The 23,665-nt window shown below is 31.2% G+C and overlaps 4 protein-coding genes and 1 pseudogene across 6 annotated transcripts; 1 reads left to right on the top strand and 4 right to left on the bottom strand.

Annotated features, from left to right (window-relative positions):
* The first annotated feature begins 570 nt into the window (after positions 1-570).
* LOC113847438 lies at positions 571-2,156 on the top strand. Its single transcript, XM_027476547.1, has 2 exons — positions 571-672; positions 1,436-2,156. Exon 2 carries the CDS (start codon positions 1,488-1,490, stop codon positions 1,923-1,925), a length of 438 nt encoding a protein of 145 aa, XP_027332348.1. The 5' UTR covers positions 571-672; positions 1,436-1,487; the 3' UTR covers positions 1,926-2,156.
* A 371-nt stretch (positions 2,157-2,527) lies between these two features.
* Positions 2,528-5,659, bottom strand: LOC113847437 (serine/threonine protein phosphatase 2A 59 kDa regulatory subunit B' gamma isoform-like). 3 transcript variants are annotated; one of them, XM_027476545.1, is made up of 3 exons: positions 5,494-5,606; positions 4,010-5,371; positions 2,528-3,309 (listed from the first exon to the last, which is right to left on the bottom strand). In XM_027476545.1, exons 2-3 carry the CDS (start codon positions 5,231-5,233, stop codon positions 2,920-2,922), a joined length of 1,614 nt encoding a protein of 537 aa, XP_027332346.1. In that variant the 5' UTR covers positions 5,234-5,371; positions 5,494-5,606; the 3' UTR covers positions 2,528-2,919. The 3 variants fall into 3 exon arrangements, with proteins under 3 accessions (XP_027332346.1, XP_027332347.1, XP_027332345.1); XM_027476546.1 differs by having other exon boundaries at positions 4,130-5,625; XM_027476544.1 differs by having other exon boundaries at positions 2,634-3,309; positions 4,010-5,659.
* Positions 5,660-9,848: 4,189 nt separating this feature from the next.
* Positions 9,849-13,214, bottom strand: LOC113874518 (receptor-like protein EIX2). The gene is made up of 2 exons (XM_027512740.1): positions 10,610-13,214; positions 9,849-10,516 (listed from the first exon to the last, which is right to left on the bottom strand). Exons 1-2 carry the CDS (start codon positions 13,212-13,214, stop codon positions 9,849-9,851), a joined length of 3,273 nt encoding a protein of 1,090 aa, XP_027368541.1.
* Positions 13,215-14,659: 1,445 nt separating this feature from the next.
* On the bottom strand, positions 14,660-18,970 carry LOC113874517 (annotated as a pseudogene).
* A 1,262-nt stretch (positions 18,971-20,232) lies between these two features.
* On the bottom strand, positions 20,233-22,856 carry LOC113847995 (putative phosphatidylglycerol/phosphatidylinositol transfer protein DDB_G0282179). The gene is made up of 4 exons (XM_027477341.1): positions 22,707-22,856; positions 22,209-22,310; positions 20,775-20,941; positions 20,233-20,530 (listed from the first exon to the last, which is right to left on the bottom strand). Exons 1-4 carry the CDS (start codon positions 22,816-22,818, stop codon positions 20,423-20,425), a joined length of 489 nt encoding a protein of 162 aa, XP_027333142.1. The 5' UTR covers positions 22,819-22,856; the 3' UTR covers positions 20,233-20,422.
* Between the last annotated feature and the right edge of the window lie 809 nt (positions 22,857-23,665).

Genomic DNA, 23,665 nt, shown 5'->3' with positions numbered 1-23,665 from the left:
GGTATAAAAAAATACATTAATAAAATAAAATTTTGTAAGTTTATAATTTATTAAACGATTATAAATTAATTATATAATTTTTTGTTCCATTTCAATTAATTTAATTGTTGTTAATGAAGACAAGTGAGTGAATTTACATATTAATAGCTTTTTTTAAAAGTAATTAGAAAGAATAATTATGAATTCAGTAAAATCAACTTTCATTATTTTTCATTTTCAGTTAGTTATGCATTAATTTAAATTTATGCATGAAAATAAGGTTTATATTTTCCTGCTGTTTTATTATTCATTGTTATCATAATAATTCTAGTTATATTTATTATTTCTCTTCCCCTAAAAACAAAAAATGGAAAAGGAGAGAGAGAGAGAGAGAGAGAGAGAGAGAGAGAGAGAGAGAGAGAGAGAGAGAGAGAGAGAGAGAGAGAGAGAGAGAGAGCCAAGTGGGTAAAAACTAAAGTGTCAAAAACTAATGAAAATACCTGTAGAGAAAAAAAAAAATTAGTGCAGGATGCGGCAAGAATGGAGTAAAAATAAAACAGTGAAAGAAGCGCACACGCATATAAAGGTTTCAACTTTTTCGGATAAACCTCACTTTTAAGAGAGGGTTTATCGTTTAACACCAAGGAAGTCAAGTTCTCACTGCATCTACAAATCTGCACTTGTTTTGAACTGGTAAAGTCTCAAACTTTAGCAATGTTTTGTTTCATTTTTTTTTACCTGCTTCTTAGTTGGTGTTCATATCAACTCAAGAGCATCAGAGCTTATCAAGTATGGCAACCACTTATCACACATTCACGAATCGGGCCTTGACCAAACCCTAATTAGATTAGTGTTTTTAGATTTGTAATTAATTTGTGTTCTTTGGAGTCCGAAGAATATGCGTTTCTATGTCTGATACCTCCTTTTTTGAGTGAATGACAATTAGTACTTACAACAACCGGAAGTGAAAGATTGATGATTTTATATTGTTTTTCATCTTTCTGCTCCATTCCATGTTGTGGATTACCAGTGGATTGGTACTAGGTAAGGTAAACTTTGACCTTCCCTAATCCTTTCTTCACACAGTTTATCCCTTCCCTAATAGTTATGATATTTGTGCTATATTGGCTTCTCAAATTTCCAAGAAAAAAGAGGTTGACAAATTGTTTCCTTTTCTATCATTTATGATAAGAACAGACACAGTACAACACATAAAAGAACAAACAAATCGACTGCTAATTGAACAGATGGTTATAACGTTGTCTTTGTTTTTTGTTTTTTCCCTTGGAAGTTAAAAATTAACTGGGATTACTCATGTGAATTTCTTTTTTTTTAGTCAACCGTATTACTCATGGGAATTGAAATGGCAAATATGTTGGTTGGTTCCTTTTTGAACTTTTTTTCAATATTCATCATTAAATTTGGAAGTCTTTGACTTTCTCTTAAAATCTTGCAGATTTGTGCTATTTAGCAAGTGAAGCACATAGGAGTGTAAGCTGTTAACAAGCATGGCAAGCTTGTTGACAACATCAGCCATCACCTATTATTCTCCTGTCAGCAATGGTTCCAGGGGTTTCAGAAAGTCAGGTACTTTTTCTAAAGGACGGTGTACTATAAAAGCAATGAGGATAGAGAAATCCTTGGAGGAATTGTACAATGTAAAGGTAGAAAGAAAAGTTTCTGCTGAGAGGCTAGCTGAGCTTGGAGTTTCAAGATGGTCAGTGTGGAAGACTGGAAAAAGCAGGTTGCCCTGGGACTGGCAGGTAGACCAACTAGTGTATATAGAAGAAGGTGAAGTTAGAGTTGTGCCTGAAGGGAGCAAGAGGTTCATGCAATTTGTGGCAGGTGACTTGGTCCGGTACCCAAAGTGGTTTGAGGCTGACCTCTGGTTCAATGGTCCATATCAAGAACGCTATAGTTTCCGTGCATATGGTGATGACCATTGATGATGCTGCACGATGGCCAGTTTGGCCACATAAAGTAACAAGCATATCATATTTGGATGTTTTAAGTAGTAGGTGTGTTTTATATTTTTCCAGTTTTAAATGTATTACCAATATAGTTGGTGAATTCTTGTGATATTTTGCCATCATTTAAAAGGAAATGGGTGTCCTAAATGCTTTTGTTGTAGATTTTCATGTTTTGTCTCTCCGCTTGGCAAGATTTTCGATGAGTTTATCTAGACCAACTTTATGTAAAACTGAAGTGGCCATAATTCCAAGTTGGAACATTTAACTCTGCAAGAAGTTGCACCAAAGTTTTAGGTTCACAGATGCAAGTTATTTTTTGAAGCCTTTTATCAACATAAACTTTTTAAAAAATACAAAGGATTCTAGTGGGAAACATTTCTTTCTAAACATAAGGGAGAACGGATTCACTTGGAACCGTAGATGCATCTTCAGATTTGGCAAAACTCCCTTTGGGTGGGGCAAGTGGGGGTGGGGGTAGAGGGATCATTGAATTCCAATCCTTGAAAGGAGGCAGTGATATATCCCAAAGAACCCAAAAAGATTACGTAACAAATAAGCAAAGCAACCAAATTCCGAACATGGCCCCTTAGAAAAAATGGATCCACTGTGACAGACAGTTCAGCCAACAAAGAACAAATAACTGACAGAGAGAATAGTAAATATAAAAAAGGGTTGAGATCTTTATCTGCAAAAAGTTAAAAGAAATAGAAATTACTGATGTTAAAAATTACAGCAAGGTACCAAAAGGAAAGGATTGCTTTTGTATCAACTGCATAATCTCAATGATTAGACTTCTAAATAAATACTGCCTATTATAAACTTATGGTACATATAGAACCCATGATTCCAGCACAAAAGTCGGAGTCAGAAGGCCCAGAAACAAGGAGCTGTACGATATCCACATCAACCCCTATTCCCTTCTGTTCCTGATCATGGGGTCGTAACATTCAATTTGGATCTCTGACGGATCTCAACCACCTGCAGTTGCCAATTGATTTGCACTGGTAGCAATTGCAACAGAGGACACAAACCTTGAGACAAGGACTGCCTCGTTGCTTACAGCCTTAGATGCAGCAACATCTTCCAGTTGTTTCCATATGGTTTCTCGCTTTTCTTGCTTCTCCCTATCCTTTATTTCTTCTTCTTGGAATCTCATCAAGCATTCATCAAAAAGTGCCTGATCAGCATCAGAGAATATTTTTCTAACATTCACGGTTAAACTCTGAACAGCTTGGTTCCAATGGCCCCGTATATTTTTCTCCAAAGCAGGGAAGACTATAGGCAGTATCACTTTGCAGTTTTGTAGGATCAAATTTCGAATATGATCATTGTTCCACAGAAACAGTGCTCGTTCAGCAACCTACCAACAGAACCAAGTCAACACCAACCTAATTCACTAAATCCTAGGTAAATTGTAATTTGAACACATGCCTCCATAGTTACACTTAAGCTATCTTTCATGTTTCTTTGAATCTTTGAGATTGATTCCAGATAATAATTGCACAGCAATGCAACTCATAACACAACACAAAAATCTAAAAATTCTATAACTATACCAAAATGCAAGATTTAACGTAAGAAACAATCATATATTGCTGGCAACACAAGTTCAATTATCAAGCAAAGTTGAATTCTCATTTCATATGAGTCAATATCAGATTTCTGGGATTTCAACAATTATTTCATAGAGGCATTAAATAATAAAATATTCTCCAAAGTGATCATGAAAGGCAAAAGAGAACGTCAAGCGACATAACATCTTAAGGGAAAAAGTTCTGCAATGCACATCTGAAGGCATAAAAGAAACACTTCACTTCATTCTGGCCCAAACACATCCAGAGAGAGAGAGAGAGAAGAAAACGGTGTCATAAAAATTGGGTAATATTCAAATATTAGAGCATGGTGACATCTAGGATAGCAAAGAGAAGCAAAGTGGAAAAGAAAATGAATAACAAACAGAGAAAGGGATACAAAGATGAGTGGTCACTGTTGTTGAAAAATGCTAATAAAATGAATGCAGACATCATAAAGAAAAAGAATATGGAGAATTTCATAAGCACCTGAAAGTGAAAGCTATTGAGGCATCTACCAATTTGTCGAAATAATGGTATCACACATCGCTGAAATTCAGCTGTTTGAGTTGCCTCTAAAACTTCCTCCAACTCACCAAGGAACATTACCTCCTTTGCACTGTTAGTTATCGGCCAATATTTTAAAAGGCCTCGAACCACAGTATCAGCCAGCTTCACATCCTTCTCGACAAACTGAGTAATGCAATAAGAAAGCTGTTGATGATAAAGAGCAACACACTTGGGCTTGTGAAGCGGGATGAGAGCACGGACAAGGAACAACTTATGCTCTTCCTTCAAAGGCAAAGCAAAACCATTAATTATGCTGCCCAATATTTCTAGCAACTCTGCAATCCCGCTGTGTTTCTCTGTCTCAAATATGAACCTGTAAAAGATATTGTTGATAGCTTTTCTAATGAATGGCCGATGCACCATGAACTTCCCATAAACACGGTGGAGAATAGTCTTCAGGTAATCCCTCTCTCTCTGGTCTTCCGAGTCAAAAAGGTCAAGCAGTTTCAACACAAATGAATGATCGATGTATCTTTTAGCAAGCTTAGCATCTGTCTCTGGTGAAGCCACAAATCTAAAGAGAAATTCATACCCAATCTGTAGATGAGGCCATGCTGGTTCCAAAACAAGTTCCTCTTCTTCAGGCTCGCAAATTTCTGCCAACTTGCCTTCATGATTGGAAGATGGTAGTGCGCGGAACAAATTGGCCGCCACCATCTTTGTCATCTCCTTCATTGTTACCTCATTGAACTTCGAATTCACAGATGAAACATAATCAACAAGCTCAAGCAAAGTTTGCCGCTTAATATCCTTCTCTTTGAGATGTTTGGCAGGATCATTAAAATCAAACACAGCACAACACAAATTTAACTTTCTAATAAAAAGATTCTGCTTTTCTGAGCTAGGAACATCCCTAAAACTTGGCAAAGCCTCATAAACTGCAGAAGCCATCACTGGACCCATTGTATGAGCTGATTTCTTAGTTTGATTTGTTAAGGGTTGAGCAATAGTCCCATTCCCAACACGAGACCCAACTGAACCAGAACTTGAAGAAACTGAATTGGGTTTCAAGAGGGTATTAGAATTGAGCCCAGAAGATGAATTCATAGAGAAACCACCATTGAGCCCTCCTTCACAATTTGAATCATTTTGTGATGATTTTGAGGGCTTGCGGGGTATTTTACCGAATATCTGTTTTATCATATCTAGAACACCCACAAACCCAGAAAAATCCAACCCCCACTTCACCAACGAATCAAAGTTTTAATTTTGATCAATAACATCATCCAAAACAACGAATGAAACAATTGGGATGATACGATTTAGGCTTGCCCAGATACCCTAAGAAAAATAACCCATTCTCAAAATTTTCAGTGAAAACTTCACTCATAAATTCATAGACTCTGGGGGCATGCAGCAGAGTGTGAAGAAATTGACGGCGGGAAGAAGAGAAGAGAACTTACATTGAGAATAAGAGTGAGTAGATCCCGCAAAGGTGAAAGAAAGCGAGAGAAAATGTAAGAAAATTAGAGAGATTAAAGTTCAAGAGGGAAATTGATCACACAACATTAGCCCTAGTCAGAGAATGCTGACAAAGTTGCGTTAAATCCTACAAAAATTCACGAGAGTAAGTATACTTTTACGTTTTTTAATATATATATATATATATATATATATCCCGTGTCTTAAGAAATTAAATATTATGTACCAAATATGTAATATTTTATTTTAATATTATTCAATAATTAGTCTATAAAAAATTACCTCAAATATAATAATAATATATAAGATATAAAAAACTTAATATTGATGGAAAAGTGTCGAGATAAGAAGTTGGCTAGCTATGGTGGCCTGATTAGAAGTAATAAAGGAGACTCTACAATACTTACTGTCATGCTACTAGTGGAACTTTGAAGTTTGTTTTGGAGTTTGCAATTGGTTATAGCCAAAAAAAAAGTTTAAGTTATTTAGATAGAATGTGACTCAAACAATATCATCTCTTTAGTGATTAATATTTAGAATAGTAGATATCATTTTTACTTTGTTATTAAGAGTATTAAGGATCTCTTTAAAAAGATTAAATTTGTTAAAATTAGCTATACTTTTAGATAAACAAATAAGTGTGCTAACTGTTTAGTTAAATTAGGCTTTGAGTTTAGTTTCTTATGTTATTTTTAACTGAACTCCTTTCTCCCTCGAACCTTTCTTTTAAGGCTGGATTCTGTAAAAACTGTGTGATCTAGGCCTAGTGCCTAGCTTGTTTTACTTTTGAGCTTTTGTCTCGTTTTATATAAATAATAATAATAATTAGTCTATAAAAAATTACCTCAAATATAATAATAATATATAAGATTAAATAAATTTTTATTTATGTTATATTAAATTTTTTACAAGATTATTTAATATTATTTTAAGTATTATAAAATTATGATTTTAAATAAAATTTTCACATAAAACTAAAATATAATTTTATTAAATTATAAATTAAATAATTTTAATATATATAATAATTATATAATTAATATTTAAAATAAATTATTGTATGAAATTAAAATATAAAAAATTAATTTAAAAATTTACTTGTACGTATCTTGATATTTTAAATTTATATTATGCTAAATATTAAATATATAAAACAATAGATTAGTCAAATAATTTATTTATATCATTCCTTAGAGTTTTACATAATATTTGACAACGTTAATAATTTTTTTATTAAAATAAATTTATATTTTTATTATAAATAACATAAAAATACTGTATGAAATTGAAATGAACTTTATCTTTTGAAAAATTATTATTACTGTCTTCCACATCATGAACATATGAGATGTGTTTGAAAAAATTACCTGACAAAATCTTTAAAAGATAAAAAAAAATTGAAATTTTAATAAAAAGATAAAAATTGAAAAATAATTAAGTAATAAATATAAAATTATAAATAGAGAAATCATTAATTATTATACTATAGTTTCAAATGTTTTAATTATATTTTTAATATTTTTTTAATCATTAATCATCTTAAACATTATTACAATAATTTTTTATTTTACTAACACTTTTTAAATATTTTTATCAAATAAAATGAGATAATACAAATAATTATTATTTTTTCATTTTCATATCATAAAAAAATTTAAATAATCTATATTATTTTAAACATGACAAAAGTAAAAGTATTTAAGTTTTTAAAATTAAATAAGTAAAAAAAATCATTCAAATTTGATAAGAATAAAAGTAAAAAAAAAAAAAAATACTTGCAATCAATAACAGCATTAAAAATAAAGCCTTTTTTTTTTTTACCAAAATTAAAATTATTATCATTAAATAAAATTTTTTAACTAATACTTCTTTTAAACTAGGTAAAATAACTTATAACCTAGCTTATTTCTCTTGATTTGTTCAAATACCAAAAAAGGTTTAATGGGTAATCACTAAGCAAAACAATAAAGTCGTTAAAGAATTCAGTGTTACATTTGATAAGTGCCTAGTTTGAGTAAATGCTTGCATGAATTTGAGCACTTAATTATTTCAAAGTTATGAATTTAAACATCAATTCCTTTTTAATAAGTAGAAATTGAAGTTAGTTGGCCTAGTTGAATTGGAAATTGAGATTAAGGTTTATTTTAGTCTTTTTTGTAAATTTATTGATTCTCACCAGCTTGTTGAGGAGAGAAGGCAAATGATACTTAGATTTTTTTCGCTTAAGCAAGAATTTCTCGCTTAAGTGAGAAAGTGTGCACCATAATAGAGCTTTTATCTTATTTTTGCTCAAGCGGGGACTTCTCGTTCACTTGAACAAAAATTCATTTATTCTAGTTTAAATAAGGAGAATAAAAAGGAAGGGACATCGAGAGGAGCGAAAAACACACCATAGAGGAGATAATTATGGCAAGAAAGATTAGAGAATCATTTACCTTATTTCTTTTCTTTTTTCATTGCATTGTAATGGCTACCATGAGTAACTAAAACCCTTGTAGGATTAGATGTAATATTCTACTCTAAAATATTTTGATGATTCATTTATAATATCTCTTTCTCTTATAAATATTGGTGGTTTCATTGGTTCTTAATGCTTGATTCTATTTCTACAAAATAGTCTTTTGATTTAAGGTTTAAGGTTTAGTTAAAAAACAAATTTTAAAACTGAATTCACTAAAACCTACTCAATGTATTTTGATTTTAGAGATAGATTTCAATATATCGATTGCTTATTAACTCATATTTTTAATGTTGGAGGATTGATTGAATAGTTGAAGAATCATTATTCATTAAATGTTCTTAGAAATTTTGTATGTGAGGAATCAATATAAGAAAATATTGAAAGAGTGCTTCTACATTTATATATTCATAACTAAATATTTTATCATCAAAATATGAAAGAGAAAGAATAATAAAATTCAATCCCAACTCAACTCATAATCCTTTTTCTACTAAAATTTACTTTGTTTCTTAGATAATTATATTTTTAATTTATAATCAAATTGTGAATATTTATATCCTTTTAATTGAGAATTTTATATAGAATAATAAAAATTATTAATATATTTACCAATCAATGTGAATACGGCAATCCCTTTTATATTCCATTAAAAGATTGATATACTTGACAAATTCATTAACAGCATTTACCAATTTTTTAAGTAAGAAACATTTTTTTTTTCACTTGGAAAAAAATGAAATAGAAAGCCCAACTCTGGCAACAATTGTTTAACAAATTAAAGGACAAATTATATCACAAATTTATACAAAGAATTGAGCATTTTAGAACAATTCAAGAGACACATTTTGAATCACCCCAATCTTATTTTTGCTCAATTGTCCTCTAATTTAGATAATAAATCCTCGCACATAAATGTTATCAACAATCATCCTTTCAATCCCTATTTTGCAAAACATAATTCTACATATTCTACAAATAACTTCTTCCATTACTAATATAAAATAAACCAAGACTAAAAGAGACATGTTAAAAAATATTAATAATACACTTAATACGTTTTTAATTATTAATTAAAATTTAATAAAAATTACAAAACATTTTACGATCACATTTCAGTAGTGTTAATAGTGCCCCACAGTATATGTTTTAACAATTTTTTTATTCGCATAATTGACAAGTAGAGCCTTGCACTTGGAGTTAATTGTTTGATGAAAGCAAAACATTACATCTCATTCTGACAAGAACATAGTTGCACAGAATGTTTCAACCTTTGAGCGATGTTTCAACAAACTTTTCCTGCAGAAAGTACAAATTTCCCTCATTTGTCAGAGATAAATTTCATTGATGTGCAAGCTTACACAGAATATGCAAAACAATATGGGGATAAAAAAAAATATGGTTTAATGATATATGTCAACATCTTTTCACTATGGCACATTGCATTTGTTTTTCTTTACATTGAAAATCTACATTCTTACGCAAGCAAATTGCATTCATAATGCTCATTCAATTCGCAAATACCTAAAATTTTAATTTGGATCAAACAAAATATTAAAAAGATTAATAAATGCTAACATAGTTAATAAAACTAATTTGCATAAATATCTTTAAAACTTTTTGGTATTAGAATTGATTGTGAACTCGTACTATTGTAGATTTTTTCTCAATCTACTCTATGATGACCAATTCAAGGTGCTAACAAAATTTATTTAGAGAAATAACATTTCCAAGCTGATATTGACTTTATAGTATAAACAGATAAATAATAAATTTAAAATATTTATATTTATTTTTCTGTCAAATAATGCTGTTTTTGTTATCATAAATAAAATTAATGTAAACAAACTAAGCATGGTGCGAGTGCGAGAAAGAAAATTAGTAATATATAAAGGCAAGAGTAGGAGAACAAATTTTTTTACCAATAAGCCTTTGGAATTTAGCTGCATTCAATGTTGCAGTTACATAAACTGTGTCTACTACGTTGTTCAAGAACAAGCAATATGCATGTCTCCAAGTGCGATTGAGTAGTAATGAGCCTAGAAGTCCACAAAATCCTGTGATGAATCCTAATGCCATACTAAGATAAATTGGATTCTTCTCATCTTTTGGACTACTTTTGTCAAGTGTTTTTGGTTCTTGAGGTGGTGCTTCATCTTCTGGACATATGTTGTCTAGTGGTTTCCCACAAAGACCAACATTTCCATCGTAACTTGAGGCATTGAAACTTTGTAATTGTGTGCCGATAGGAATTTTTCCAGACAAGTTGTTATGTGATAGATCAAGAACAGAAAGGCGATCAATTAGAGCAAGAGTAGGAGGAATTGAACCCAAGAAATGGTTTCTTGACAAATCAAGAAAGTCAAGTGATGTTAACATTCCAATCTTTGAAGTAATTTCTCCAGTCAAATTGTTTCTTGATAGATTCAATGACACCAATTCTACTAAGTCTCCAATTTCATCCGGAATATGATCATTAAATTGATTACTTGAAAGATCAATGCTCTTTAAAATAAGCTTGTTATTCTTGAAGAGTTGTTCTGAGCCTTTCCACATCAACAAAGCAATCAAATCATAGACTTGATTGTAAGAGTAGCCAAAACTACTTATGTAAAAATAATAATTAGTCCCCATAGTTCTAGTTGAAAAACCCTTTTGTGACATTGCAGTGAAGTTCTTTAAGCATTTGAAAATTTGACCTGAAAGATTGTTTGCTGAGAGATCCAACAGCTGAATGTCTGTTAAGTAACAAAGATTCTGTGGAAGACTTCCAAAGAATTGGTTCCTTCTTAAGCTTAACATCTGCAACCTTTGTCCCATTCCTATCCAAGAGGGTATTGAACTTGAAAATCTATTTTCTCCAAGATCTAGCATAACCAACTTTGTGCAATTTTTCAATGAAAATGGCAACTTCCCAGTTAAGCTATTGTTACGCAATATCAATACTTGAAGTTCAATTAATGATCCCATAGAGAACGGAACTTCTCCAGACAAAGTATTGTCACTCAAATCTAGAAACTCTAATGCTTTGAAACGACTCCAACAATCAGGGATCTGCCTCCACAATAGATTCTTTGAGAGATCTAATATGCCCAATCTATCAACTGTAGTGTTACTACACAAGAAATTATGAGCTTCTGAAAATTTGTTATTAGACAAATATAGTAATGCTGCACCTCGTAAAAAGGATGGGATTGAACCTTGTAACTTATTTGAAGCCATAATTACATTACAAGCTTCAAGAAATCTTACCGGCAAATTTGGAATTGTACCTGTGAGATTGTTGTATGAAATATTCATTATGCTCAGCGTTTTGGTTTGGATCCAAAACCACACAGGAACAACATCTGAGATTCCAGCATCAGAAATGTCAAGCTCATAAACATATCTTTGAGTCTGTAACCATTTAGGAAAACTAGGTCCTAACCTACAAGAACTTAAATATACATAAACCAATTGAAAAGGTGGGACCCAATTTTCACTAAATGTTAAAGCCAACGAGTTGTAACTTAAGTCTAATTGATATAACATGGACATGTTGGCAAAATAGAACTCACTAATCACACCATTCAATTTGTTGGAATACAGATTCAGAATCTGTAAATTATACGGAAATCGAATATTTTCAGGTATCTTTCCATGTAATAGATTGTCAGACAGGTCTAATGTTTCTAAAGATAGGAACATTGACATGTCAGAAATTGTGCCAGTTATTTGGTTGCTGGCCAAGCTTAGCTCTTGTAGTGAGTATTTGACACACCCAGCAGACAAATCATAAATTATCATTGAAAGATCTTCGCTTAAACTGTTATTGAACAGGTCTAGCGAGCGTAAGGTACATATGTTACCGAATGATTTTGGAATCCCACCTTCCAAGGAGTTCGATTCAATTATCAAAGACTCCAAATTGGGTGGCAATTTATCACCCTCTGGCAACTTCCCACTTAACCAATTAAATGAAAGGTCCATTGACTTTAGAAACGGGAATATACAAAGATCATGTAATGTGCCAGTAATTTGGTTGTCACTTAAACTCAATTCTTGCAGTGAATGTCTAGAACAACCAAAAAAATTAAGAATTGTGGATACTTCTTCATTCAGATTGATGTTGTTGAGGTGTAATGAACGTAAGGTACATATATTCCTAAAGGATTCAAGAATTCCACCCTTTAGTTCATTACTGGACAAGTCAAGACTCTCAAGTGGATTTGTGATGTTGCCAAAATCATATGAAATAGGACCTTCCAAGAGGTTATAGCTAAGATCAAGCTCTGTTAAGTTGGAGCTAGCATTAAACACCCATTGAAATAATTTGGAAATTGATGTGAAGGTATTCTTTGAAAGGTCAAGGATATTAAGGGTAGTAGAAAAATTCAATTTTGAAGAGGAGAGAGAAGAGAGATAAAAATCTGAAAGACCACAATCAGATAGCTTCAACTCCTCTATTTTTGGAAGCATGACAGTGACTTGAAGCCAGCCATGAGAAAGGTTAAGATTATTTACCTGACTCAAGTCAAGATTGGTTAAAAGGGTGAGGTTGGATAGCCACTTACCTCCAGCATGAATTTTGAGTCCTTCATTGGATCCAAGACGAAGCTGCTTCAAATTTGAAAGACTCCCAAGTTGATAAGGGATTGTTCCAACAAGATCATTCGAACTGAGATCAAGATATTGCAAATGAGAGAGATTTCCAAGTTGATGAGGGATTATACCCTCCAGATTGTTCATTGAAAGATCAAGATATTGCAAGTGTGAAAGATTGGCAAGACCATTTGGAATCCTTCCACGAAAAAGTGAGTTATGAAGATCAAGGACTCTTAAGTTGCTTAGAACACCAATAAATTCCGGAATAGGATTGTTTGGAAACCAATTCCAACTAAGGTTCAAATACTTTAAATGCTGCAACTCCATCAACGATGCACTAATCTCACCCTGAAAATGACGAAACTGATGATCAGCACCGTTTAGATCAAGCATTTCAACATGGCCAGTGTGTTTGCTACAAGTGACTCGGTTCCATTCACAACAATCGCTCTTTTCATCATCACTTTCCCACGAAGACAAAGGCTCAGGTTCATCCAACACAAAAGCTGCTTTCAACTGAAGCAAGCCATGTCTCTCTTTCTCAATGCAACGAACTTGTTCCGCAGCAACTATGGAATAGTTGGACAGAAGAAGATCCAAGAGCAGCAACAACACCAGAAACACTGCTGCAAGGAACTTGACACATGCAATACTTTCCATCGAGCAAGAGTCTCAAGAAGGAACCAAATTAACCAACCTTCTCACAATAAAAAAAAATGTAAACTAACGTTAACAGACCAATTCAAAGCTTGCTATTAATTTCAACAATAACTGTTTACTTTAGTGTTATAGTAGGAGACATTTGATATTATTACTATTATGTGACAACATTTCTTTCGTAGGGAAAAAACCATCAGAAATTCAACTTAATCAGATTTTATTTTCAACATTTAGCTCTTATTTAATATCTTTCCTGTATTTGTGGTCCAATTGGATCTTAAGAAATGATGTTTTGAAGACTATGTTAAGGTTGGTCATGAATCTTATCAAGACTAGGTCTCAGTAGTCATTAATCATGTCAGCAGGGAAAATATGATGCTATAACAATGTCACAATGGATCTAAATGTCAAGATTTAAATTTTTTTTAAAATTACATATAACAATTCAATTAAAATTATATGATGCAAGTAGGAAAAAATTCATATTTTAATAGAAATATATTATCTATAAAAGTAACTTCTTTTCTTATATATATATATATATATTATCTGGAGTTATATAAATTTTACATTATATGAGAAATAAAACCTCGTAATGAAAAAAAGTTTTGTTGTGTACAAAATATATACTCACGATTATCTATTTGTCTCTTAAAGATTTTGTTGATAAATGAGAAAAAAGAAAAACTAACAGTACCTAAAATGAAGATGAAGTTATAGTCGAAGCTGTTCACTGCTGTCCATGGAAACATTTTTGTTTAAAAAGTAAACATTAATGATATTATATGACTTTTCTTTCTTTGGAAAAAATTGTTAAAAATGGTATACAATTCAATATTAATTAAATAACTGAATTTCATCCATCACATGTGTATTTTTTCCGATACTTCTTATGTATTTAGAGTTAAATAAATTTTACCTTAGATGAAAAGATGTAAAAAACACTTTGCACCCTCAAAATATTTGTTTACGGCATCATATATAAACTACCGTAACTTGACCATGTTTGACTAGATTTTAACTAAGGATTTTATCAATGAGTTTCCACATTTGTTAAGGAACAAAAGTTTTTTAAAAAAATAGTATCTTACTGATGTGAGTTGATCCCATTGTATTGCGAATTATGTATGAGGAGATTCATTCTAAACAAGAAACAAACTTTATTCAACTAGAAAAATACGAAATAGAAAGCAATTGTGCTGCAAATAAAAGGATAAATCATAAAACAATTTTATATAATGACAGAGCTTTTTGGTAACATTTCAAGTTTCAACACACACAAAGGGCAAATAATAATGACTCTCCCTTAAATTCTTGTTAAGAAACATTTTTTTTTGTCAACAACAGTATTAATAGTCCCCCCCACCCCCCCAACCCACCATGCAGTTTGATGGAGAACCAAGATTCCTTCTTGTTCTGTCTTGAATATAGTTGCATAAAATGTTTCAACCTTTGTGGGATACTTCAACAAACTTTTCCTGTAAAAAGTGCAAATTAAATATGAACAAGTTTCACAATAAATTAAAAAATAAAAACATATCTTTGTATTTGTAACGATCGATTTGCAATTATGTTCCGGGACCAATTTACAATTTCTCCTATAATTTAGCAACTTTTTAGTTAAAAAGCTTTTATAAAAAAAGATAAATAGAAATAAAAATAGGTCAGGTCATCTAATAAAGGTTTATAGTCTAACTTTTTTAAAGCCTAACCTATCTTAATCTATTTAATTAATAGGCTTAATTTAAGCTTTTAAAAAAATTTAATTAATTAAATAAGTCAGACTTGAATTTAAAAAATATTTATTACACCTATTAGAATAACCTATTTAAAACTCATAAAATTTGTAATAATATATTAAATAATTTTATATAAAAATTATAATATATTAAATCAATTAAATTTTAAAATAATAAAATTTTTAAATTAAAAAATCTATTTTTTTTTGTTAGAATCAAAGAATATCTCTATTACATATCATCTGAAAAATAAGTTTGATAATCTATTTATAAAAAAACTTAATGACCTATTGAAAGTTACAATATAAAATAAGTTATTAAGAAAGCTAATAGGTTAAACCAAACTTTTAAAAATGTCAGACTAACCTTAATAAAAAACTTATAATAGGTAAAAGATCAAGTTTAACCTTCAAAATTATTAAACAAATCAAACCTATTTATGCAAAGCCTAATGTAGCTTAACCTATTTCCATTTTTAGTGGCCTATTTATACAAAGCTTAGTCTAGCCTAATCTAAGTCTATTACCATCACTAGAGACAAAGAAATGATATATTTTGTAAGTTGTTATTCACTATTTACTTTATAGTTCAAATAAAAAAATAACAAATTTAAAATATTTATATTATATTTTAATATCAACAAACAATATTTTCAATAGACTTCACATATTGCATAAAAGAAAAATAGTAATATATAAAAATAAGATTGGGAGAACAAAAAATGTTACCGGTAAGGCTTTGAGCCACCTTTGGAATTTAGCTGCATTCACTGCTGAAACAACATAAATTGTGTCTATGACTTTGTTCAAGAACAAGCAATATGCATGTCTCCAAGTATGATTGAGTAGTAGCCCTGTGATGAATCCTAATGCCATACTCAAATAAATTGAATTCTCATCTTTTGGGCTTCTTTTGTCAAGTGTTTTTGGTTCTTGAGGTGGAATTTCATCTTCTGCACATGTTTTGTCAAGTGGCTTCCCACAAAGATCATCATTTGGTTCATAACTTGAGGCATTGAAACTCCGTAACTGTGTGTGCCAGTAGGAATTCTTCCAGATAAGTTGTTATATGATAGATCTAACATAGAAAGCGATCAATTTGTGCAAGAGTCATGGGAATTGAACCAATGAAATGGTTTATTGACAAATCAAGAAAGTCAAGTGATTGTTAACATCCCAATTTTTGGAGTAATTTCTCCACTCAAACAATTTCTTGAAAATTCAATGACACCAATCCTACCAATTTTCCCATATCTTCTGGAACATCTCCTGACAACTTATTGCTTTAAAGATCAATGCTCTTCAAAAGGAGTCTGTTATTCTTGAACAGTTGTTCTGCACCTTTCCACATCAACAACGCAAACAAATCATACATAGTACCCATAATGATAATGTGTGCCTCAAAATATATGGGATAATGATCACTCCATGTGGTTGAGAAATTCTTTGGAGACATTATGGTTAAATTCTTGATGCATTTGAAAATTTTTCCTGACAGATTGTTAAGTGAGAGATCTAATAACTGAATGCCTGTTAAGTAACAAAGATTCTGAGGAAGACTTCCAAGGAAATGATTCCTCTGTAAGCTTAACATTTGCAATTGTTGCAAAAATCCTATCCATGGAGGTATTGGCCCTGATAATCTATTTTCTCTAAGATCCAGCATAACTAGCTTTGTGCAATTTTTCAAAGAAAAAGGAAATTTCTCAATTAAGTTATTGTTCGTCAGTATTAACTATTAATACTTGAAGATCAAGTAGAGATCCCAGAGAGGATGGCACTTCCCCTGATAAGGTATTGTCACTTAAATCTAGAAATACTAATTCTGTGAAATGACTTCAACAATCAGGGAGCATCCCTGATAATTGATTCTCTGAGAGATCTAATCTGTTCAATCTATTAATCGTAGTGTTAGAGCATAAAAACACATTAGACTTCGAAAATTTGTTCTTGGACAATTATAGTGTTGCTGCACTTCGTAAAAATGATGGGATTAAACCTTCAAATTGGTTCCAAGTCATAATCACATCACAATTTTCACAAAATCTTATGAGTAAATTTGGAATTTCACCTGTCAAATTGTTGTATGAGATATTCATAGACAATAGATTTGTCATTTGGGCCCAAAACCACATAGGAACCACATCGGAAATTCCACTATTATAAATTTCAAGATTTTTAAGATGTTTTTGATTTTGCAACCATTTAGGAAATTTAGGTCCTAACCTACAAGACGTTAAACGTATATGAACCAATTGAAAAGGCGAGACCCAATTGTCACTAAACATCAAATCCAGTGAATTGTAACTCAAGTCTAAAAATTGCAACATGGACATGTTGGCAAAATGGGGTCATTGATCACACCTTCTAAATTGTTGGATTGCATGTTCAAAAACTTCAACTGAATTGGGAAATGAATATTTTCAGGTAACTTCCCATTCAACAAATTGTTAGACAAGTCCAAGGTTTCTAAGGAAGGGAATATTGATAGGTCAGGAATTGTGCCAATAATTTGGTTTTCAGCTAAATTTAACTCTTGCAGTGAGTATTCGGCACACCCAATGGACAAATCAAATATTATCATTGAAAGATCATCACTCAAGTTATTATAGGATTGAAAAATCAAATCTTATGATTCTGGAATTCCCCCTTCCAAAGAGTTCAACGCAATTTTCAAAGACTCCAATTTGGGTGGAAATCTTACACTGTCTAGCAACTTCCCACTTAGCCGATTATCCGAAAGGTCCAATAATTTTAGAGATGGGAATATATGAAGGACATGTAATGAGACAGTAATTTGGTTGCCAATTAGACTCAATTCTCGCAACGAGTATCTAACACAACCAGACAAATTAAAAGTAATTGTTGAAATGTCTTCATTCAAATTAACTTTGTCGAGGTATAATGAATGCAAGGTACATGTATCTCCAAAGGATTTCAGAATTTCACCCTGTAGTTATTCCTGGACAGGTCAAGATGTTTAAGACGAATTCTACTGTTGCCAAAATCATAGGAAATGGGACCTTCAAAGAGATTATTGCTAAGATCAAGGTGGGTTAAGTTGGAGGTGGCACTAAACACCCGTTGGAATATTATGGACGATGTGAAGAAATTCCACGAAAGATCAAAGATAGTAAGGGAAGCAGAAAAATTCACTTTTGAATAATGATCTGAAATATTACATCCAGATAGCTTCAATTCTTCAAGCTTTTGAAGCATAGCAATTGTTGGTACCCAGCCTTGAGAATAGTTGAGATTATGCAACCAACACAAGTCAAAATGAGTTAAGAGAGTGAGATTGGAGAGCCACTCAGCTGCATGTCCAACGTGATTCTTGTCATGAATATGAAGTCCTTGATTGCTTCCAAGATAAAGTTGCTGCAAATTTGAAAGTCTTCCAAATTGATAAGGAATTGTTCCGACAAGGTCATTATAACTGAGATCAAGATACTGCAAATGAGTGATATTTCCAAGCTGATGAGGGATTGTACCCTCCAGATAGTTCCATGAAAGATCAAGAGAGTGTAAAAGTCTGGAAAGACCAACTGGAATTCTTCCACCAGAAATGAATTTTGAAGATCAAGGATTCTCAAGTTGGGTAGAGAACCAAAGAATTATGGGATATCTTTGTGTCCAAAATCATTGATACTGAGGTTCAAATACTGTAAATGGTGCAACTCCATCAACAATGCACTTATCTCACCTTGAAAAGATGCAACGGATCTTCCCCGCTTAGATGAAGCATTTGAACGTAACCAGTTTGTTTGTTACAGGTGATTCCTTCCCATTCACAGCAATCACTCTTATCATAACTTTTCCAAGAAGACAAAAATGAGTGTTATGAGCCACCAAACCTGCTTTTAACTGAAGGAGTGCGTGTCTCTCCTTCTCTATGCAACCAACATGTTCCACACTTGCAGCTGTGGAACAGAAGTTGAAGAAGATCCAGCTGCAGCATCAACAACACCATAAACATTGTTCCGAGGAACTTGACACACACAACATTCGCCACTCTCATTGCTTGTGTCGAATCTTGGCAACAAGTAATGTTAATCAAACCAACCTTCTCACATTAAAAAATATTAACTAAATTACGATAACGGACCAAAATGAAGACCGAGTCCAAGTCATACGTTTTTAGTTCAATAATGATCGTTTAAGTTATAGACAGAACCATTCTTTTACTTTTTGGTTTGAGAAGGAGACATTAATGTTATTAATTCATGTCATTTCTTTCTTTGCCAAAAGCTAAAATCCAGAAATGCTATGCAATTTAACTTAATCTATTTATTTAATTCCATCCATCCAGTGTTAAGACTTTTCTCCCCTTAAGCTTCTTTGGCATTTGTTCCTTTGTATTTGGAATTATATAAACTAGATTTAGACCTTGAATTGTGTTAATTACTACAATATCTTTTATGAATAATTAAATTGTTACTTTTCATATATACTTAAAATAGTTGAGTAAAAATGACTCATCATTTTGAATAATAAATATTTCTTATATAATTGCCCACCATCATTAATTTAAGAAACTAACAAGCGTAAAATAGTTAATGCAGCAATTAAGAAAAAGGACTTGAATCACAAACACGCATGTTAACTAAATCGTTGATGTGGCATAAAAGAATATGGAATGTTATAACTAATATGTTAATATCATATTTGTAATTTAAATTTTAGAATTGAAATTAAGTTGCTAATAATAGTAAATTTTAAATATATTATTTTTAATAAAATTTACTATATTTATATGTTTAACAGAAACCCTTCTATTTATTAAACAATAAAATTCATTTTAAAAGAAAAGATATATAAAATAACTATATATTCTCAAATGATTTTCTTCGAACATTAAAAAATTATTAACTTAGATGCTGTTGTCCCATTGCAAGGCAAAATAATTTTGGTAGAAAAATATAATTTTAAATGGTATTCTCCTATTGTAAATTAAAAAACAAAAAACATTAGAGGTTGTATGAGTAAATACTCTCATCTTAAGAGGATAAATGAATTTAAAACATTATATTAAAAATTATACTTTTTTTTATATAAACAAATCCGAATGGGATTTTTCACTCCAAAAAAGTTAGACAAACCCCCCCCCAAATAAAATCCTACTTTTAAAAAAATTAATAATCAAGCCAATCCACGCATACATGAAGTTTAGTTCACATAAACTAAAAACCGAATAATCCTCCATGATTAAGAACAGGACCCTCAAATCTCACGATGACTTTTTTTATGTCGAATTAACAGGGATTAACACCAGCTAATGGCGCCATTAAATGTCGAAATTCATTGAAGATAGTAATTTATGTTTTATTATTACAAGCAAAAACGTTTCATTATTAGCGCCAGCATGCTAAATTGCTACTTCCCTAGTTCACAAGAAAAATTAAAACCGAAACAAACAATAAAAAAAGCGCAAAGTTGAGGTAGCAACTAAGATCAGTTTTGCGCTGAACAGTTAGATAGCAGATACTGAAGATTCAGCACCGATTTTGAAGGGAAAGACGATGCAAGTTAACTGCTTGCCGTTCTGATCCTTAAATGTCAGGTTCACATTATAGGTTCCCTGCACAAGTAGCACAATTAAAATAGAAACTAGGCAATGAACCCAATGAGTTTTAATGTTAAATGAAAACAGAGGAGTTGTAAATCAGAACATTTCCAAGACCAAAACAAGAACACTCTCAGGAAAAGAAAATGCCCAATATAGATCAAAGAGATATAGCATTCTATTCATGGGACTTCATTTTCAAGATAAGATGGTATTTTTCAGATTGGCAACAACAATATGAATAGTAAGTGAGACTAACCGGTGGGGTAACTGTAGGCAATAATTCGGTGTGAGTGAGCATAAAATTGCCCGCAGGAACAGGGCATGGTGCTTCCTCACAGAGATCATGATGAAATGTAGCAGGTTCTGATTCTATTCCTGCATATGTGATTTGATATACCAAGTCACCACTTGGAATCGGTTCACCTACACAAATAAAAGATAACCAGTGAGTTTTCCTTATTAAATTATAAATATGAATAAACAATTAAGAATTTTATTATATGAATATTTTAAATATAATAATTTTAAAATTTACAAAATTATGAAAGTTTTAAATTTAATCTAAGGTTGAATTTGAACGTTTTTTTTATCTTTATTAATATACTGTGTTCATATTAACAAATTAAAAAATAAATTTAAATTGATTTAGATAATAATAATTTTAAAAATTCAGCTTATTTTAAAAAAATTGTGTAAGAACTTAAATTTTAATTAAATTAATTCAAATAAAATACAAAATAATATTTTAAAAAGATAAAATTAACTAAAAAATTATTTGATAAAATCGCTTCGTAATACCTGAGATACAGAAATAACCCTTACAAATATTTGAATTTGGATTTGGTCTCTTAACTGCACCATCCCGTCAAGTTATTTTGCATTATGGCTTAAATTAATATTTTTTTAATTAAGTAAAAATACAAAATTTTGCTTATCTGGACCATGCAGTTCCAGCAAAAACGAGATCCTAAATATTTCCATTTAACATGAATGTTCAAAATATTCTTAATTAAAAATAAAAAGTCAAATTTAATACATGAAAATTACAATGGTGCCAATCTCCACTCATTAATAATGAAAGTTAGTAAATTAATCTATACCTATCCAATTTTAAAAGCAGAAAAAGAAAAAGAAATCGGCTTACATGACTAGTTATCATCTAAACATACTTTATTATTTTTCATTGAGTTTAAAAGCCGGAGGAGGAAATTTTTAATTTTCAACTAAATCGGAAACAAATTCTTATGAATAAAAATATAGAGAAATTGTATAAATATAATTGCTCATTATTTACAGCCAAATACTATAAACAAAACTTACTTTATAAACAATAACTTTTCAAAACCTTAAACAATTCGTGTTAAGAGTGCCATTCAAATCATTTACACAGAAAAACAACAATGAAATCCACATGCGCACCCTGTACTACATTCAGCATAAAAATAGCCCAAAAATAATTAATGATTTAATCATTTTTTTAATTCCATAAGTTTACAAAATCTTTATTTTAGTTCTTTTAACAATCATGTTCGAATGAAGATTTAATTCCATGTTTACAACACTTTGGAACCACGTCATAATTAGAGACAATAATAATAAATTTATAGGGAACGAACACAAATTTAAGCTAAAATTAATGAACCAAAATGGAAAAGAGACCAAATTTAAAGGAGAGAAAGAAAAGCGTCACCAGTGTGAGCTGCTATCTTAAAAGTGAAGGGTTCTCCTCTCACCACAGGATCAGGTAATATTGCCACTCCCTTCACCTTCACATCATATTCTGCATTCTGATCTGCATAGCATAAAATTTATATCAATAGACAGATTTCTTAAAATAATACGATCAAATTTAGTTATTGTTGTCAAAAGTACCTTTTAGAAAAAACAAAATCAACATTTTTAAAATTAAAACCATCGTTTGAAGTTCAAATTCATATATCCGTTGCCATCACGTGATGCGCACATGACAACTTTTTCATTCCCCAAAGTAATTTTGAAAATTTAGCCCTTGTTGAGTTCCCCTTCCCCACCGATTCTACCATTTTCCATTAACTGAGAGTTTAGGAAGTGGCTGCTGAACCCATTGCAGGGTAGAACTCCAGATCAGAAGCTCCCAGATATTGCATAGAATGTTGAAGAACGAAATATAATCATGAATTAAAAGGAAGAATAAAGGGAGTTTAGTTACCACAGTATTTGAAAGTTGAAGCTTGAGCTCGAGCATGAGAAGAAGAAAGTAGCAAAACGATGGATGATAGGCAGAAACCGAAGTAGAGCGATGAATTAGAGCGAACCGCCATAACTAAGGAGGTGGGTGGCGACGGTAAGTGTTGTTCTGTGTTATTACCTTACGACTGCACCATCCTTGCTATTATATAGTCATAAAATAATAATAATAATAATAATATAATAACGCGTGCTTTGTATGGTTATTATTTATTATTAAAAAAAAGGGGTAAATTTGGCTCCAGTTACGAAATTTATCGATGGACACGAGGCTTGCACGTGATCTTGTACAAGACGACGAACGAAACCAAATTCATCTTCGAAATCCCCACTCCTTGTCCCTGTCTCCATATCCAGTCACTAAAAAATAACAGTTGGTGTTTCACTCCTCCAGAATCCTCTGAAGACGACGACGAGTTACTAGAGATTAATTCACCTTTTCAACTTTACTACACTAAATTAGGATTAGTTTGTCTTTGCATTGAATCTTCAACTTTAAAATTTAAAAAATCCTAATATTTTTTCATTTCAACTCATAATTAACTGAGATTTATTATACACATACGTTGTTTGGCTGTTAGTCTAATAAAGAAGGGTACTCGTGCGCTCTCGATTTTATGAGTGGAGAAATTATAACTAAACATTTTTTAATAGATGTTTATTGTTATGGAAATGTTTAAATTATTGAGAAATACTATTTAATTTGAGATCTATCATTATGTTTATTTTATTAGACTTGTCATGTAGTGTTTGATTAATTTAACCGATCCATATTGTGACATAGATAAACTACAATAATAAATAATAACTTACATGATATTCTTTTTATTTTTTTAATTGGTACACGTCTAAGAAATAAAAGAAAAAAGTTATTTACTTTTAGTTCGTTGAGTCGTTTGTCTTGTATTTACAATGAGACCC

This window comes from Abrus precatorius, unplaced genomic scaffold (genome assembly GCF_003935025.1).
Source record: "Abrus precatorius isolate BTA unplaced genomic scaffold, Abrus_2018 Scaffold8, whole genome shotgun sequence".
In the NCBI taxonomy this organism is placed as follows: Eukaryota; Viridiplantae; Streptophyta; class Magnoliopsida; order Fabales; family Fabaceae; genus Abrus; species Abrus precatorius.
This window is presented reverse-complemented; position numbering and strand designations above follow the sequence as displayed.